The following is a 16,376-nucleotide window of genomic DNA, read 5'->3' as shown; positions in this document are numbered from 1 at the left end:
GCTTTTATTTCACGTACTAGAAACTCTACTTAAAGGTTTTAAACAATAAGAGGGATTTATTGTCCTGAGTAACAGAAAAGTCCAGAGGAGCCTTCAGAGGGGGTGTGATTCTGGCTCCTTTTTCAAAAATTCTCTCTCAAAGTCCTTGGGTCAGTTTCTCTCAATGCTGCAAGATGGTTTTGGCAGCAACCAGGGTACATAGTTTCCTTTTTCATAAGGATAGAGAAATTGTAGCTTTTTTAGGTCATTTAAAAGAACCCAGCTTCTCTCTGATTGGATCAGCCTGGATTGGCCATGGTGACCAAGGGCTTCCTGTGCATTTTGACTGAGGTTTAGTTACTGTTCATCACTAACCCACTCTGCAGTAAGGTTGAGTTATGACTCCCCTCTTCAGTGGAACCCCAGTTGGGATCATTCCTCAATGGCATGATAGAGACATAATGAGGATGCAGTGGTTCCATAAAGAATTTGGAGGGCTGGGGATATAGCTCAGTTGGTAGAGTGCTTGCCTCACAAGCACAAGGCCCTGCGTTCAAAGCCCCTGGCACCGCAAAAAAAAAAAAAAAAAAAAAAAGAATTTGGAAATTATAAGAAGGTGAAAGTGGATGTAGGGTAAGCAATCAATAAAGTCACTACACATTGGAAGGAATCTTTAAAAATCACTCTAGCTGTTCTGAGGACGGACTGGATGGGCCCAGGGAAGAGAAGCCTGTTAGGAAACTTTCATAGTAGTTCAAGTGGGTGATGGAGGTAGAAACTGAGATGAATTTTGTTGTTAGAATTGACAAGACTCAGTGATAGAACTGAGTGATGGAGGAGGCAGTTTAGGCCAGATTGTGAGGGGCTTCAATGCTAAGCTTGAATTTTACCTTTGTAGGCGATGATGGAGGTGGTTGGGGTGGGTTGCTTTTTGTGACAGTAGGAGACAGTTTTTGTCCTTTAACTTTATAATTTATTTTTACAATTTATCACAGCATATTACTTTACTCTTCTGTCCTTTGAATAAAGAAAACACCAAAATCATAAGTTTTATTAGTTTTATTTACTTCTCACCTTGTGTCCAAGCTAACTGAGAATATTCTCAAACATCTTTTCTTTAAAAGTCTAATTTTGTAAGTCAAAAAGGACACTGCTTCCCTTGAATCTTAGAACACTGAGATTGTTCTCAATTGTTAATTTTACAGAATGTTTTCAGTATGAATTAACAGACTTAAAATGCCATTCAGTCATGCAAATTGCCATCACCAGGAACTGAACATGTTTTAGTTTTTCAAAATATCAATTATAGGAACAGGAGTTCAACTGCAGTTTCTGGTTTAATCTTCTATCCACCATCTAAAGCTTATTGAAAAAGTTGAATTAAGTTTCCAGGATACTATATGGCTATTTTTGCAGACTAAGCAAAAAAAAATAGCTGCAGTTTGATGCCTTTGGTGGAAGTGGGCTTGTTGTGTTAATTCTGTACGTAAATTCAGCAAAGCACTTACATTAAAAAAATAATTCTTGTTCAGATTTCAAATTCTACTTCCTCCTCTTAAAGAGAATTGCTTTGGGTCCATTCATTGAAAGATTTCAACATTTGACCTTTCTCATTTTAAATTTCCATATATTATTGTTGGATATTTCTGTTGTGTTGCTTTCTTTCGGGCAAGCCCTCATCTCTCCAATTCTGTTTTCTCATCCTCTTTTCCCTTGATGAGGATAAAAACCACTGCTTAGGGCTGGCTTTGTGGCTTAGTGGTAGAGCACTTGCCCAGCCCGTGTGAGGCACTGGGTTTGATTCTCAGCACCACATAAAAATAATAAACTTATTATACCCCACATCGTTTTGTGTGTCAGGTAGGTGATATATGAAGAAGACTTGAGGACGACTAAGCTCTTATTTTGTGAATGCAATGTCTCTAGTTGTGGCAGTTGTTTTCATTACCCAGCCTACATCTTTTTTTCCATTAGTTTCCTCTGTCTCTATAAAAGGGTCTTTTCTAGATTCCAGAGGGTGTTGGAGCAATGTGTAAGGCAGGCTGGAAGTTTCAGGGAATTAATACTCCTAGAATCAGTCCTTGACCCGTAACACCTCAAGTTGGAGAATAAATATTTCTGCTTTTTTTTTGCTTCTTAGTGGTGGGGGTGAGGAGGGCAATACAAAAGTGTTCTATGCCGTCTCCAAGAGGTCGTCACTGAGGATGAACCTTCGTTGATGCAGTTTTGTGTTCTATCTATTTCATTTTTCATTTCCTGAACTGGTGTCTTCTGGTTTTACCTCTTAAATAAATGACCTACACTCGAATTCTTGTCTTCAGGTTGGTTTCCGGTGGAACAAACTCAGTCTTAACCTAATTCTGATGATCTTTCTAAATGTCTTTGTCTAGCTGGCTCACAAATGATATCCTACCCACCAATTTTCTGGCTTTATTGCCCAACCTTAGTGTTACATAGACCTATGTCTATTTTGCCTCTTGACTGTATTTAGTGGTAACTCTCTGAGAATTGGTTTCCTAGTAATCCTGGCTATATTCACAATTCCAAATAGGCTACATACCTTTTAGAAGGGTCACCTGATAAATGGTCAAGCAGAGGGAGATGACATATTACCTTTACTACTAACTGAGATTATATTAGAAAAAATGGCTTAGAGAAGTGGATAAGTGAATTTTCTAATATTAAACCATTAAATTAAATAGCCCTTTGAATATGTTGGACAACTTGAGGCATCCAACTGCATGGACAGGGCTTGCCATTTTAAAATCTGCAGAATGGAGGATCATAACAGAATGTATTCTCTCTGCAGACAGGAAGGCTCCCAAAACAAAAAGGAAGACAAAGGGGCTGAGGCACAGATGCCGAGTTCCTGTTCTCCTAATTTCCAGTTAGAAAATTAACCCAGCTCCCTTGCAGGAGTGACAGGGGGGACAACGAAACCAAAAATGTTATGTAACAGGTTTTCCTTTCTCATGGAAGCAAAATATTAGGGAAAAGGAGGTTCATCCTTTCCAACACTCCTCGTTTTTGCTTCTTGGGCTTAACCATTAAGCGCAAGGACAAGCAAGAGTGTGACCATCTCCTTTGCAGGAATCAACAATCCTTCAGGGCAGTGCTGGCCCCACTCTCATGAACACATCCCCTACCTGCTCCTGCCTCAGCGGAACTACTCTGTGTACATTCCTGAGACTGCAGTGAAGAGTGAAGCTGTTGCCCTCAGGCGGCCAAGGCAGTAACTGAGGTCATTCCAAGTCCGCCCATATGACTGAGTTTGTCACAACATAACTGATATTTTAAGTTAATCTCTTTCCTTCCTTAATTCACCTATGCTACTTGTAGAATTTGATGGTTCCTTTCCCTTTTTTTAAATTAAAAAACTTTAATTTTCTTTCCTTTCTGGCCCAGACATGTGCTATTTAACATTTTGTTCTAGATTTTATCTAATGGGACCTTCATTATGAAAGATAAGTTACTAGGTTCTGGTTTGAACGAAAGCAACCATTGTTCAATAATATCGTGGCCGCCCTCACCTTTCTGAGTTAGACAGTGCTAAGTGGCATGGACACTCTGACTGGACCTAACAGCTGATCCAGGTTTGGATCTCATTTGTCACTGTCATGTCTGACTCTCATTGTTTCGCCTTCCTTGCCGTCTTCATTTGGAATCTTAACTCTACAAATTTCTAATGTATTTCCTCTGGCACAGGAAATGCTTGTGCCCCCATCTATGATTCAATTGACATTTGGACACTCAGTAATTCCTTGAGTAGCTACTTTCTTTTGACTGATCTTTTTTTCTCAGATTGTTCAGACCTTCAGGGAACACTTAGTATCACTGTCCCAGGCTTGAAGGAGCAGTTCCCAAGTGGTTCATACCAAGAAGTCTCTATGGAGCTCTGAAAGCACTTGGTCAGTAGTGGCCCATATTCTTGTTCCTTCTGGTAGAGGCCAGAGGCAGTACAGTTTCCTGAGATTTTGTTTCTTTTCCTATTAGATTTCACTGGGTCCAAGTTACCTTTTCTTTCTTTCTTTCTTTTTTTTTTTTTTTTTTTTAAGTTTTCACAGTTTATGAATCCTGTGATAAATTTGCACAATCACTGTAGAGAAAGTCACTGCAGTCTTTACTCCTTTGGCTTTCTGCCAGCACCAACATCTGCCTTTGCAGTCCCCTTGACTTTGTTCATTCTGTTCTTGCATTCCTTTCACTGTTCTCTTGAAGTCTTTTCCTTTTCATGCAGGCCATGTCTTGCAGTCTATGTTTGGGTTCATTTTTCTTTGCATAATCCAAAGAATCATATATGACTCATGCTAAAGTTGTCTTGCTGCCTCCAAAATGAGTTCTGAATCTAAACACAAAAATGACATCTGATTTCTGTTTTAAGTACTGTTGCTTTCACGAGGTGAAGAACATCAATGGCCATTTGTTTCCTCTGAAGTAGTTGGTTGGGCATGAACTTCCTGGTCTGGACAGTTACTGTGTCATTCATGATGGTGGTCTATCCACAGAAAGCCAGGGAAGAAAAGAAAAAAAATTACCAATTCTGTCCTAAAGCAAATATCTACTATCTTAAATAATAACCTTTTATATGAATTAAGCCCTAGGTACGCCACTATTTCTTATTTTCCTTTTCCTTTTCTATCTACCTGACTTGTTCTCTAAAATACCAACTTTTTCTCTAAAAAACCTTTCTCTTTTTCAAGCTTGTTATTCTTGGTTTACTTTGTCACATTCTTCCATTGCTCCTGTTCTAAGACTGAAGAACAGTGTAGAAGATATTCCACACATTCCTTCATATGCTGAGTGAATCTGACTCTTAGGGACAGTGTTCTAAGCACAGGACTGCTGAAGCTGGCTTTGAACTCGAAATCCTTCTGCCTCAGCCTCACAAGTGGGTGGGATTACAGGAGTGCACAACTGTGCCTGGGTCGATTATTCGAAAAAAGTAGTGTCCAATTTGTACATCATCCAGATCTTTGACCTTTTTTTTCCTGTAGCTCTTTTTGTCACTACATTTATGGTTTACCAATATAGTAATCACACTGTCAAATTAGTGATTTGTTGGATAAAAGAGGGGAGGAGACTGAAACAACTTGTTAAAAACAGTTTTATGAAAAATTTGAACATTTCCTTGTGATTCTTTATTATAGATTATTATTACTTTAATGAAATGAGATCGTTTAAGATGATCACACAATAAAATTGATAGCCAAAATATAAAAAGTCCTCATTTTATTTTTCTACTTAATTTTTTGAAAAAACATTCACTTAAAAAAATTATTTCACCAAGAACTAATATTTTGTTGGTGTTCAAATTTAAAATATTCTTTTGTATGTCTCAGAAGAAAAACATGACAAATTGCTCCTGCAGCAGTTTCTTCTAGTTTTTCAAGCACTCATGAAGCAGCATCTGGTTCAAAATGCTACTTTGTTTCAAAGCATGTAGTTTAGATGTATCTTCACTGATAATGGGAACATTTTCATTTTGTTCCTGAGCTGTCAGGTCACTTTCACTGTCAGACAGTATACACAGGAGAGTGTCATTTTCATAGGTTGGAAAATAATATCTGAAAAACAAGCACAGATATATTGAATAACTTAACTAATAAACTCTCTAGAAAATTTCTAAGCAGCTGAATGTACACATTACTATAATTTTGCTAGGTTCCCTTACTAACAATGTCTTAGAGTTTTGCAAAGGTTTTACTGGAGACAACTTTGAGTTACTTTCACTTTTTTGTCTGATATCAGCCTTGCAGAATCCAGTCTTGCGACCTCTCATTCAGCCTCTTCTGGATATCTACCATGATAAGAAGTACTATCTTGAAAGGCAGCCTACTCCACTGTTGGGTAGCTCTGATTGTTAACACCTCCTTCGTGACATCCCTTTTATTTGAACTCCAAAGTCCCAGTTCTTCCATATGTGACAAAGTTCAAAATAGTTACTTTTTCAAACACAAATTCTTGAAATATCCAACGAAAACTATTAGGTTTCTCCTTGTGTTTTCTTTCTCAACCTAATCATTACTGGTTCCTTCATATCTAATCTCTGTAAGAAGAATTAAAAGAACAAGGCACCAGTTCAACCTAGGGATAAATTTAACTCTCACAAATCTGAGTTTTTCTGAAGGACAAAGACTACAGTTTTTTGGCTAGCTTTTTGGGGGTGCCTGATACAACATTCTCTGAGAACAGAGAAACCTGAGTAGCTAGAACCCCACAGTTGGTTTCCCAAGAATGATGTGGGAGCCAGCCCAGAAAGGTTAGACTGTTAAAAGATACTTGGGAATTTCACAATAGCTCAATAGGTACATATCAGTTGACCGACTATTTAACTTTCAAAGTGCCATTATGTAACAAGTATACTAAAAGCCTAGCAGTATGCATATCTTTGACTTAGTAATTTTATTTCTAGGAATTCACCTAAATGAAATAATTAGATAAGTGTACAAAAATGTAGGCATATATGAATATTCATTATATTACTATTTACTATTTATAAAAAACAGAAACAACCTAAATATAAAAAAAAATTAGGGTATTATAGCCATAAAATGGAATATTTAGCAAGCATTAAAAATGATGCAACAGGGCTGGAGTTGTGGCTCAGTGGTAGAGTACTTGCCTAGCATGGTTGAGACACTGGGTTCGATCCTCAGCACCACATATAAATAAATAAAAAATAAAGGTCCATCAATAACTAAAAAAATATTTTTAAAAAAATGACGCAACAGATAAGTATCAGATCTAGAAAGATGCTTACAATATTCTGTTAATGAGATATAATTTAAAAAGTCCATATCTACTTCTATATCTATCTATCTATCTATCTATCTATCTATCTATCTATCTATCTATAGCTCCACACCACAAATTCTGAAATAGTTGGTTTTATTTCTAAGAGTTATTTTAAGATAAGGTTTTTGAGGAATGAAGATACTTGTTTTTACACTACATATATATTCCTTTTTTTTAAGTTTAAAGAAATTAATTAAAGAGACAGAATAAAGGAATCAGAGCACAGAAGTTTATACCTATTTTGGAACTACTTACTCTAGTTGATCCCATGTCTTTCTTTCAGGAAGCAGTGAAGTATGTTTAGCTTCTTCCATGTGAGTCCTTAGATCTGATTTAGATTTGAATTTCACATGGCAGCCATAACATCTACATTGGTGAACTTGCCTTCGAATGAAATTGACCAGTTTCACTTGCTGATAGAAATTTAATCCTGATAATGACAGCATACAGAATCATAAGACAACTGGTCAGACCCATTTGACACTGTTATAATTTCTTTCTAAGTGAAGTTTAAATTAAACTTTTATTTTACCCTGTTATATAAAAACATAAAAATTGTACAAAGTTATGGGTATCATGTGATGTTTAGCTATATGTTTAAACTGTGTAATGTTTATATCAGGGTAAAATCCACTGCCTCAAACATCATTTATGGAGAAAATATTAAAAATCCTTTGTTAAAATTTTTTAAAGCACACTTATCTTAATTAACCAATCTGAAGAGGCAGTGCAATTATAAAGCATACCAAAAGATTATAGCCAATACTTACTCATAGGGCTTATGTGCTTAGCACTATTCTAGTCACTTTCCATGTATTAATACTTTTTATTTTCACAAAATCCCATCAACAGGTAGTAGTATCGTATCTATATTACACATTATTAAACTTTTCAAGGTTTAATGGCTAGTAAGTGGCAGAACTGGGATCTCACACTAGGCTATTAGCTCTAGAGCTGATGTTTCTGACTACTAAACTAATTATAAGTACAATGAATGTTTGTCTGTAAGAGCAACAAAGTAACACATCCAAAGTCTAGGCAAGTATAGAATAAGCTGAAATGTGAGAAGTGAGCATTTTACTGTTTTAGATCCATGAGGAAATCAGTACTACACACCTCAATGCCCCTAATTCTTCCATGTAGTAATACTGGAAATGATACAGTTGGAGATATATGTAATGAATAATGCTAGTTACACTGCCTAACAGTGCAGTAGGTGTTTTATATACATCATTAATTTTTCTGACCTGAGCTCCAAGGTTATACAGCCAGTAAGCGTTGGAATTGGAGTGTGAACTCTAGTCTGACTTCAAAAATCTGTGTTCTTTCTATTGATCTCCTTCATGTTATGACACATTAACTATTAACTTCTATTTCATTGAAAGCATTTATATATGTAGGAAAGTGAAAAAAATTCTATGTGAAGAAAAAAACCATATTTGAATATTATAGTTCAAAATGGTTGAGAGTCACTACTTCAGAGAGTTCTGGCAGGACCATTTATACAGAGCATTTTGGCTGTGTACTCTCCAATTACAGCTATAAAACACAGTCATCAGGTACAAGAGGGCTTATTAAAAAATGCAACATCATGAAAAATAACTTCCAAATCACACTTACCAAGTTCTGACTTTATTTTGAGGAGATTAAATTCATGTGCATCCTAAAAAAAGGAATGAATATACTTGTAAGCATATGAATTATTTAACCTCTCAGGATGAAGATTTAGACAGCTTATAGGAGTTTGAGTACTTCAGAAACTGAGTCTGAGTTCATCATCTTCTCCTTTTGAAGTTTTCTAATTCTAACTACTTCACCTCACATTAAACTTCCTTTTAAAGCACAGTCCAAACAAGTCGTATCAGTCAGTTAAAATGTTTTAATTATTTACAGCTTTGTAGCTATAGTTTTTATAATTTGCCATGTCTGAAATATGCAGTCTGGTAAAACTGCAGGTAAGATGTGACTCTACTACACTGGACATCTAGACTAAAATTATGGATATAGGTACTTTGCTCCACAAGTAGATAGATAATTTTACACATTCTGGTTTTTATTTTATGTTGTCAAATACAGAGCTTTAACGTGGAAGTTCTTTTTCACTCCCATCTTCCTGTAAATCATACTTCCTTTTGATTTTTACAATGCAGAGGTTTACTTCATTCTGTTTCCTTCCTGTAATTGCCTGTGTCAATGTTTTAATTTATAAGGTGGAGGACAGAGATCATCTAACTGTGATGGCATTTAGTGCCACACCACCACATGCCTGATCATTAGGAATTTATGATACATTATCACTGAAAGTGACTGAGCAAAGGATGAAGCCACCTGTTGAAGATGGGATCCCTACAGAGCATAGGGTACTGCAGCTCCTTTCAACTGAAAAACATCAGGATATTAGGAGTTAAATTTAAACAGAATACTATATACATCCACCCTGCTTTTATAAGGGTAAAGACCTTTCTAATACTACCCAGGTCATTATCTTCCTGAACTAATAAAGCTTATGAATGAAGAGAAGAGCACAGTTCACTGTAGACAATAGTAGCTGAGGGAAGGAGATGAAGAGAATATCAGAATCACTCAGAAATATTTTTCTATTATAATCTTCCTTCAGTCCCCAAGCTTTTATAAATCATTAGCTGTTCCCTCTTCCCTACTCTCAGAATTCAGCTGAGGATCAGAGGTATAGGGAGAAAGCATCTCTTAGGTATACTGAGATGAGTAAAATTTAGAACTACAAGCTTTAAGCTTTACTACAATGTAAAAATGGCACCCAGAATGAAAAGTAGCTGGGAATGCACCTGAATTTCTTCTCTCCAAATCTTGATAACTGAAGGTTCTATAAGATCCTACCCTGGACACTGTCCCTCTGCTACCCTCTCCCCCATTCTTCCAGGACCTTTTAAATGGCAACACTTGCTTCTTGATTTTCCAGTTAATAGTTCCTTCATGCTTTCTTCAGAAGTACTATAAAGACTCAGAACCTTTATTAACAGTTGGGTACTGTTAATCATTACCTTGTCAACATCTCAAAGGTGGGATGGTTTTAGTGGTGTGTGTTATCTCATACTAATAGCTCACTCAGGTCTAGTCATTCATACTAAGTAAACTGCCCTGAGCTCAGGTTCTCCTTGATAGACCTGGCCTGTCTCTTCTGTTTTGCTTATTTGCTTAATGCACTTTTACAAATGGAATACTGATTGAGAAAAGAAAGTATAAGCAAACAAGGGTGCAATGATTATCAGTTTCTTGTCAGAATGAAATAAAATTAGAATGTATAAAGGCTTCTTACCTCCATGTGAACATATAATTTCTCAATTGTTTCTGCTTGATTTTCACAAAATAGACAGACAGCAGAGGCAGGGTGTTCTTCCCAATCAGACCATTTACTGGGGTCAAAAAACCAAAAAACAAAAAACAGAAAATGGAGATTCTTTTAAATAGAAGAGTGCATTACACAGTGACTTGGTATTACTTTCTCATCCCTAGAAAATGCTGCCAATCTCAACTCTGACATTTTGGTAAAGACTGTCACATCATATTATGACTTTCTGATATATATTCTGCAATTCAAAGTAGCACCATGAAATTAATATAAATAGAAAACAGGTGCTGCTCCATTTTCTTGTATTTGCCACTCTTCTGAGCAGCTTTTTCAGTATAGAATTAGTGCAATGTTTTCCTGAAACAACTAGGTTTAATTTGTAAAGGAAATATCAAGAGATGTGATGCTTGCTCTCATTAACCACAACCACTAAGTACACACGATGTGAGGCGCGATGTTGGGAATGTTTCTGCATGACAAATAATGCATTTTAAAAAAAGCAAACTATGTATTTTTCATGTGGGAAATCATTTTAAATGGGCAAGTCTTAAATCTGGTTGTAAACAGAGAACTCAAAAAGCATACATGATCCCTTTAACCACTTCCCTGCTCTACATGCATTTATTTTTGAAATATTCCCAACTTCTTGTCAGTTGCATAAAAAGCAAAGTACCAGTAAGGGAGAGTTGTGAAGACAAGGAACCATCCATTCAAATTCAAATGGGAGAGTTTCTCATGGCAAGTTTAGAAATCATCACTGCTTTGATTTTTTTTTTTTTTTGTGGTGCTGGGGATTGAAACCCAGGGCCTTGCGCATGTGAGGCAAGCACTTTACCAACTGAGCTATATCCAGCCCAACTGCTTTGACTTTGAAGATCAACCTAACCCAATTACCATCAAAGCTTCCCAATTAGGAAAAAAAAATGAATATTTTCCCTAACCCTATGCATCCAAGTGGGAATCACCAGTCCATCTGCTCAAGGTCATAACTATTAATATTTATAAACTTTTATGTCATCAAAACTTCAGCATTCATTCATTAAATATTCTAACTAGTATGTCTTAATGGGAAAGAAATATTTTTATTTTAGTCTGGAGGACTCTCTACCTAAATCTGTCTGTATCAAATAAATTTAGCAAATGGAAGCTCTGCAATTTTGAACTTTTTCACTATTAAAATAATCCCAACCCAAAATCTTAGGAGGGAAAACGGTCTAATAGCTTTTATTAAAAAAAGACTAACATTGAATCCTTTTAGGTTGAAAAGAACACTTCTTAAGCTTTTAATTTCAAGTGAAGAAGTTGTGTATGTTTTAAGTTAGTAATCAATGGGATGAACACAGAACACGATTTAACTTCAATTTAGGTTATATTCTATACTACAAAGACAAGCAACTCTACTCCGGTGAGAGTCCTAAGATTTCGGAGTCTGGAGATCATTTTGGAATGTATTTTTCTCTGAATTATATATAATTGTTGTGTTAATTTACTTGGAATAACTGTCTTTCATATTAGATTTTTCTTTGAAACTTATTTTGAATTCACATTCTTGCCATATTAAATGAAAGAATGCATGGCTCAAAGAGATTTTTTTTTTTAAATTTCTTTTCTTTACAATGATCGTTTTAGACTAAACGAAAGCATTATCTTCCTACTCTTGAAACACAGTAATTAATTAGCAGCAACATGGTGTCTTACTCTTCCTGATGGTCTAGGAACTCTCCATCATCTTCTAACTGAACTTCTTCCCATGATTTTCCAAGTTCCTTTATAGGAAAAACAGAGGGATTAGAGAGATTGAGAAAAGGGGAAAGAAGACAAAAGTTACAGAACTTAAAAAAAAACAAAAACCCAAACCCCAAAAACTAAAAACCCCAAACCAAACCAAAACTCATTCAAATAGTTTTGAAACAATACAGGTAGGATATATCAAGATTTTTATTTCAGTGACAAGAATAGCTATATCCTAATATGCTTTCAATGTTTCTCTTTTTGTAGAAGCAGTAGTCTCCTTGCAATCAAGTTCCTTTTCTCTTAAATTTAAGTCAGTTGTTTCTCAACTCTGGATACATATTAGACTCTTGGGAATCTTTAAAAAACCACTAATATCTCCTGGCAGAGATCCTGAAACAACCTCCTAAATGGACTCTGTTTCTATTCTCGGTCCCCTATGGTCTACTTCCCAAACAGCAGCCACAGTAGTCTTTCAAAAGGATTCTTCCCTGTATGTACAAACCCTCTCACAGCATCCTCTCACACTCTGAACAAAATTCAGAATCTGGCCATGGCTTATGAGACCTTCATACCTTCCCTGGCTCCCTCTTCACCCTTATTTCTCAATACCTTTTTCCTTTCCCAGTTTACTCCAAACCAGTTTTTTTGCTATGCCTTGGACACATCACACTCACGCCACCCAGCTCTTCCATATTTGTTGCATCCTCTACCTGAAATACTGCCCTCCCAGTGGCTCCGCTGGCTCAGTCACCCTGGACTCTGCTTAAATCATCCCACCTGAGACGACTAGTCTGATTAGTCTGTCCAAAACAACACTCCTCTCTTCCAAGTTATTTTTTATTTCTCTGTCATGTTTTACTGTTCTAAGCATTTGTCACTTCCTGAAAACATGTAGAGATCTACCATAATGTCATTACAGATAGTAAATTTGGACTTTACAGTGTACTTCCCAGAGTTATCACAAAGCATCTGAACATCGTTACAGGACATAAAGAATGGCTTCTACACTGTTAACAGGATCTTTTTTAGACGTTTGGCAATGAATTAAATCTTTCTTGCCATACTTAGTCTCTCTGGATAAGGACTTATAGTCATGCTTTTATTGCTGCAAGGTATTATTCAAGTATGGACCATCTGTGATATTACCATTCTAAATGATGTGGGAAAAGGATGCTTATCAATAAATGTTTTGAGCCAAAAGGAACAAAAAACATCTTTCACTGTCAAACTTCCAAACTGAAAAGTGTAATGGAGTTCAGTACAACATATGAGAATTTATTTAGGTAATATAGCATCAACAATTTATCAAACTTGAGAGGAAAATAGAAATCTATGTTCATTAGTATATTAAGAAATAAACAATAGCATGTGACAGTGGCCAGGCTTTCCTAAAGCACTCTACTTCTGTACATTAAATATATGGTTTATTATAGGAACAAGACCCACAGAGAAAAAAATTACAAAAAATAAAGCACATAACTCTCTAATTAAGAGGCTGTGCCTACTAATGAATCATTCAGGAAAGCAAAGGATACAAGAAAAACAAAGTTTGGAAGCCATGTCAGTAAAGATGTTCAGAACACCCCCTCAAACCCCTGCATCAGATGGCTTATGAACAATGAGAGGGTGGAAGAAAACACAGGAAAAAAGAAAAGGTCTCACCCAGCACCCTAATACACATGATTGTGCGCTTGCACACACACACACACACACACACACACACACACAATTACAAATACAGTAACATTTAAAATGTGAACACATTAGAGTGAACTATAACAAAACCATGACAAACAGGTTAAGAGTTCACATTTGTTATACATGGCTTTGTGTACTTGAAAGAGTAGAAAATTTTCAAATGATAAAATCATGGCAAAAAATAGTTCCCTTTAGAAATACTCAGGACTTGAAACATGAGCACCTTAGGAATATGTAGCCAAAGGCCCAAAGATGGTAAGCAGTCTGTTGCCCTCTGAGGCAGGGGTACCTGACTGTGGTGAAACTCACTGGTACTTTGTCCCTTAACCATCCTCACTATCTTATTGAACTCCTGTTTGTGAGAAAACGAACCAAGAACTTGAAGTAGATAATCTAGACTACGCAAAGAATTTTTAATGTATTTGCAAGTCTTTTATAATTCAGAAATGGATATGAATTATTAAACATAGAAATAATCTCACCTAAGAAGAAAAAAGGAACCTGTCAATTTGGTTCTCCCACCTTGATAACTGTTGGAGTGCCACTTGCCAGGATATACTGGACAGTCTCATCACTGCATACTAGAGATTCTATAGGTGTTTGGGAGGTGAAAAACTCTATGGATGGATAACAATAATAGCACATATATGATACAGGAGGGGTCAAATATTGACTCTGTCAACACCGTTACAAGGAGTTCAAACAAATGTGCTCATATGTCTGTCTCCTTCCTTTGAACTCTTTCAGAGTATTGATCAAATCACCACCCTGTGTGCAATGTTTTACTTCCTGTTCTAGCATCTGGTTCCTGGAAGGCACCTAAATGTATGTAGTCAATGAAATGGACATCCAGGCACTGACTACCAATATAATAATTCTTCTGTCTTTCGTGCATGCTCATGTCAGCCTTTTCTCTTGGAGGAAGAAACCATGAATGTTTCTCTTGTTAAAAAATTTTTTAGTAATAAAGCAAGCATTACCATTGTTCATTGTTTAAGTAAAATTTTAGAAGAATTTATTCTTTCTTCATATTAAATGGGGTCTAAAATAAAACTGAGAAACTGTTGGCCCTCTTTTTTTTCCCTAATTACACATTACTACTATTGGGAACAATCTTTTATATTCACATTCCATGTATCATTTCATGTACAACAATATTCTTTAAAATATTCCTAGAATGTTATTAAAGATTGATGCCCGCTTGTAAGCACTCCTCTAGTTCAGGCATTACGCATTTTTAGAGACTTCACAGGCTTCTTCAATCCTTTCAAAGATGTTTACAGTATTTTCATAATGCCTAGGCATCTTAACAAATTTAAGTTCCCTTCTCCCCGATTTCTTACAGTCATTTGCTATCTGCCCCATTAGGAAGGTAGGTATACAGTGCTACTGAGGCTATGGGTCTGTGGGTGAGAGACTCAATGTACAGATTAAAGTTAGCTTACTTTGATGTGATGGGTCACTTTTTAGTTTGTTACAAAAGAGGCAAGGGAGGGTGAAAATATTATGAAATCAATACCACTGCTTAACCAAAAACCTAACCAAAAGTATAAGATGCAGTTACTTGCATTATCTCAACTAGAAAAATGAAGAAAACTGGTGCAAAAGATAAACACTTTTCATTGTTATATGAACTTGGGAAAATTACTTAACTTCTATGTTCCAGTCTCCCATTTTATAATATAGACTTAATAATAATACCTGTGTCATAGAGATGTGATTAAGATTAAATGATTTAATACAAATATTTATGTTTAATATAAATACCTAAATATTTAAGTTTAATATAAATACCTAGGATGGTGCCAGGCCCATAATCAGTATTCTAATAGTTCAAAAAAAAAAAAAAATGACTTGTGTCAATATTACCCTAAAGTTGTGATTTAATTTTCATTTTATATATATTAAAATCTTTATATTCTCTTGAGCCATCATTTGCCACAGTAAACATGGATCCTATGTGGCCATTATAATCTAGCATGCTCCCCCAGGTATAGTTGGTATTCCTATTGATTATTTCAATTTTAACAGTCATATTACTTGATCCTGGGAATGAAGTATACTTTTCAAAAAATGCCAGTAGAATATTATTGTGTAGATTCTTTGGCGTATCCTCTAAAAGGTAAATACCTCCAGTTGTATAATGTTCTACTAATTCCAAGCTTTTGAATATTAGCTTAAAACAGTCCCAGAATGAAGAACTATTAAATTACTCTATAGTTTGCTGCAGTAGGTGAATACTTCTTAGAAATAAGACTGAAGTCCACTCCCCCATTGGATTAAGCTAGGCCCTGAAGCTGCATTTGCTCTAGGAAGTACAACTGAATGATTTCAACAGAAGATTGAAGGACTCAAAGGGTGCCTTTGCCTTTAGCTGGTTGTAAAACATTTGCAGCAAACCATGGCAACCTCCCAGAGTCAATCTTCAAACACATGCTAAACTCGCTTCTCATGGGGAATTTCAGTTGAATATTATATAGATATCAGAACAGATAAAAATTCCATTCTAGAGTAGAGATTTCCAACATAATTCAGGATATGCTTGTTTCTATCTAACAGATAAAAGGACTGATTATATTCTATTAGCCTTCTGTGGCCAATGGGTTTGCATTTTAATTCATTCATATTGAGAAGAAAAAACAAAACAAAACCCAATATTTTCTGCTTAAGAAAGTAACAGAAACAAAACTCCCCATCTTTCTTTCAGTTCCTCTAGAGAATTACTTAACTCCTTTTTTTTTGTATGAGTAGTTTCCTTCCTTCACTATATAGAATAAAAAAGTTGGGGGATGGAGGATAGGGCCAGTAGCACTCCCTGGTCAATGTGTGAATCCAAAACCCT

At 35.9% G+C, this 16,376-nt stretch overlaps 1 protein-coding gene and 1 pseudogene across 2 annotated transcripts in view; both read right to left on the bottom strand.

Annotated features, from left to right (window-relative positions):
* Positions 1 to 975: 975 nt before the first annotated feature.
* On the bottom strand, positions 976 to 5,053 carry LOC124990632 (40S ribosomal protein S24-like; annotated as a pseudogene).
* Positions 5,054 to 5,231: 178 nt separating this feature from the next.
* Positions 5,232 to 16,376, bottom strand: part of Znf277 (zinc finger protein 277) — a 138,550-nt gene continuing 127,405 nt past the window's right edge. For both annotated transcript variants that reach the window (XM_047560824.1, XM_047560825.1), the window contains exons 8-12: positions 11,801 to 11,868; positions 10,070 to 10,166; positions 8,395 to 8,437; positions 7,030 to 7,204; positions 5,232 to 5,543 (exon numbers count right to left, since the gene is read on the bottom strand). In XM_047560824.1, the coding sequence (XP_047416780.1) occupies positions 5,357 to 5,543; positions 7,030 to 7,204; positions 8,395 to 8,437; positions 10,070 to 10,166; positions 11,801 to 11,868 (570 nt within the window). In that variant the 3' untranslated portion in view covers positions 5,232 to 5,356. The remainder of the gene's footprint in view (positions 5,544 to 7,029; positions 7,205 to 8,394; positions 8,438 to 10,069; positions 10,167 to 11,800; positions 11,869 to 16,376) is intronic.

This window comes from Sciurus carolinensis, chromosome 8 (genome assembly GCF_902686445.1).
Source record: "Sciurus carolinensis chromosome 8, mSciCar1.2, whole genome shotgun sequence".
Classification (NCBI taxonomy): domain Eukaryota; kingdom Metazoa; phylum Chordata; class Mammalia; order Rodentia; family Sciuridae; genus Sciurus; species Sciurus carolinensis.
The sequence above is the reverse complement of the archived record's forward strand: the minus strand, read 5'-3'. Positions and strand labels throughout refer to the sequence as shown.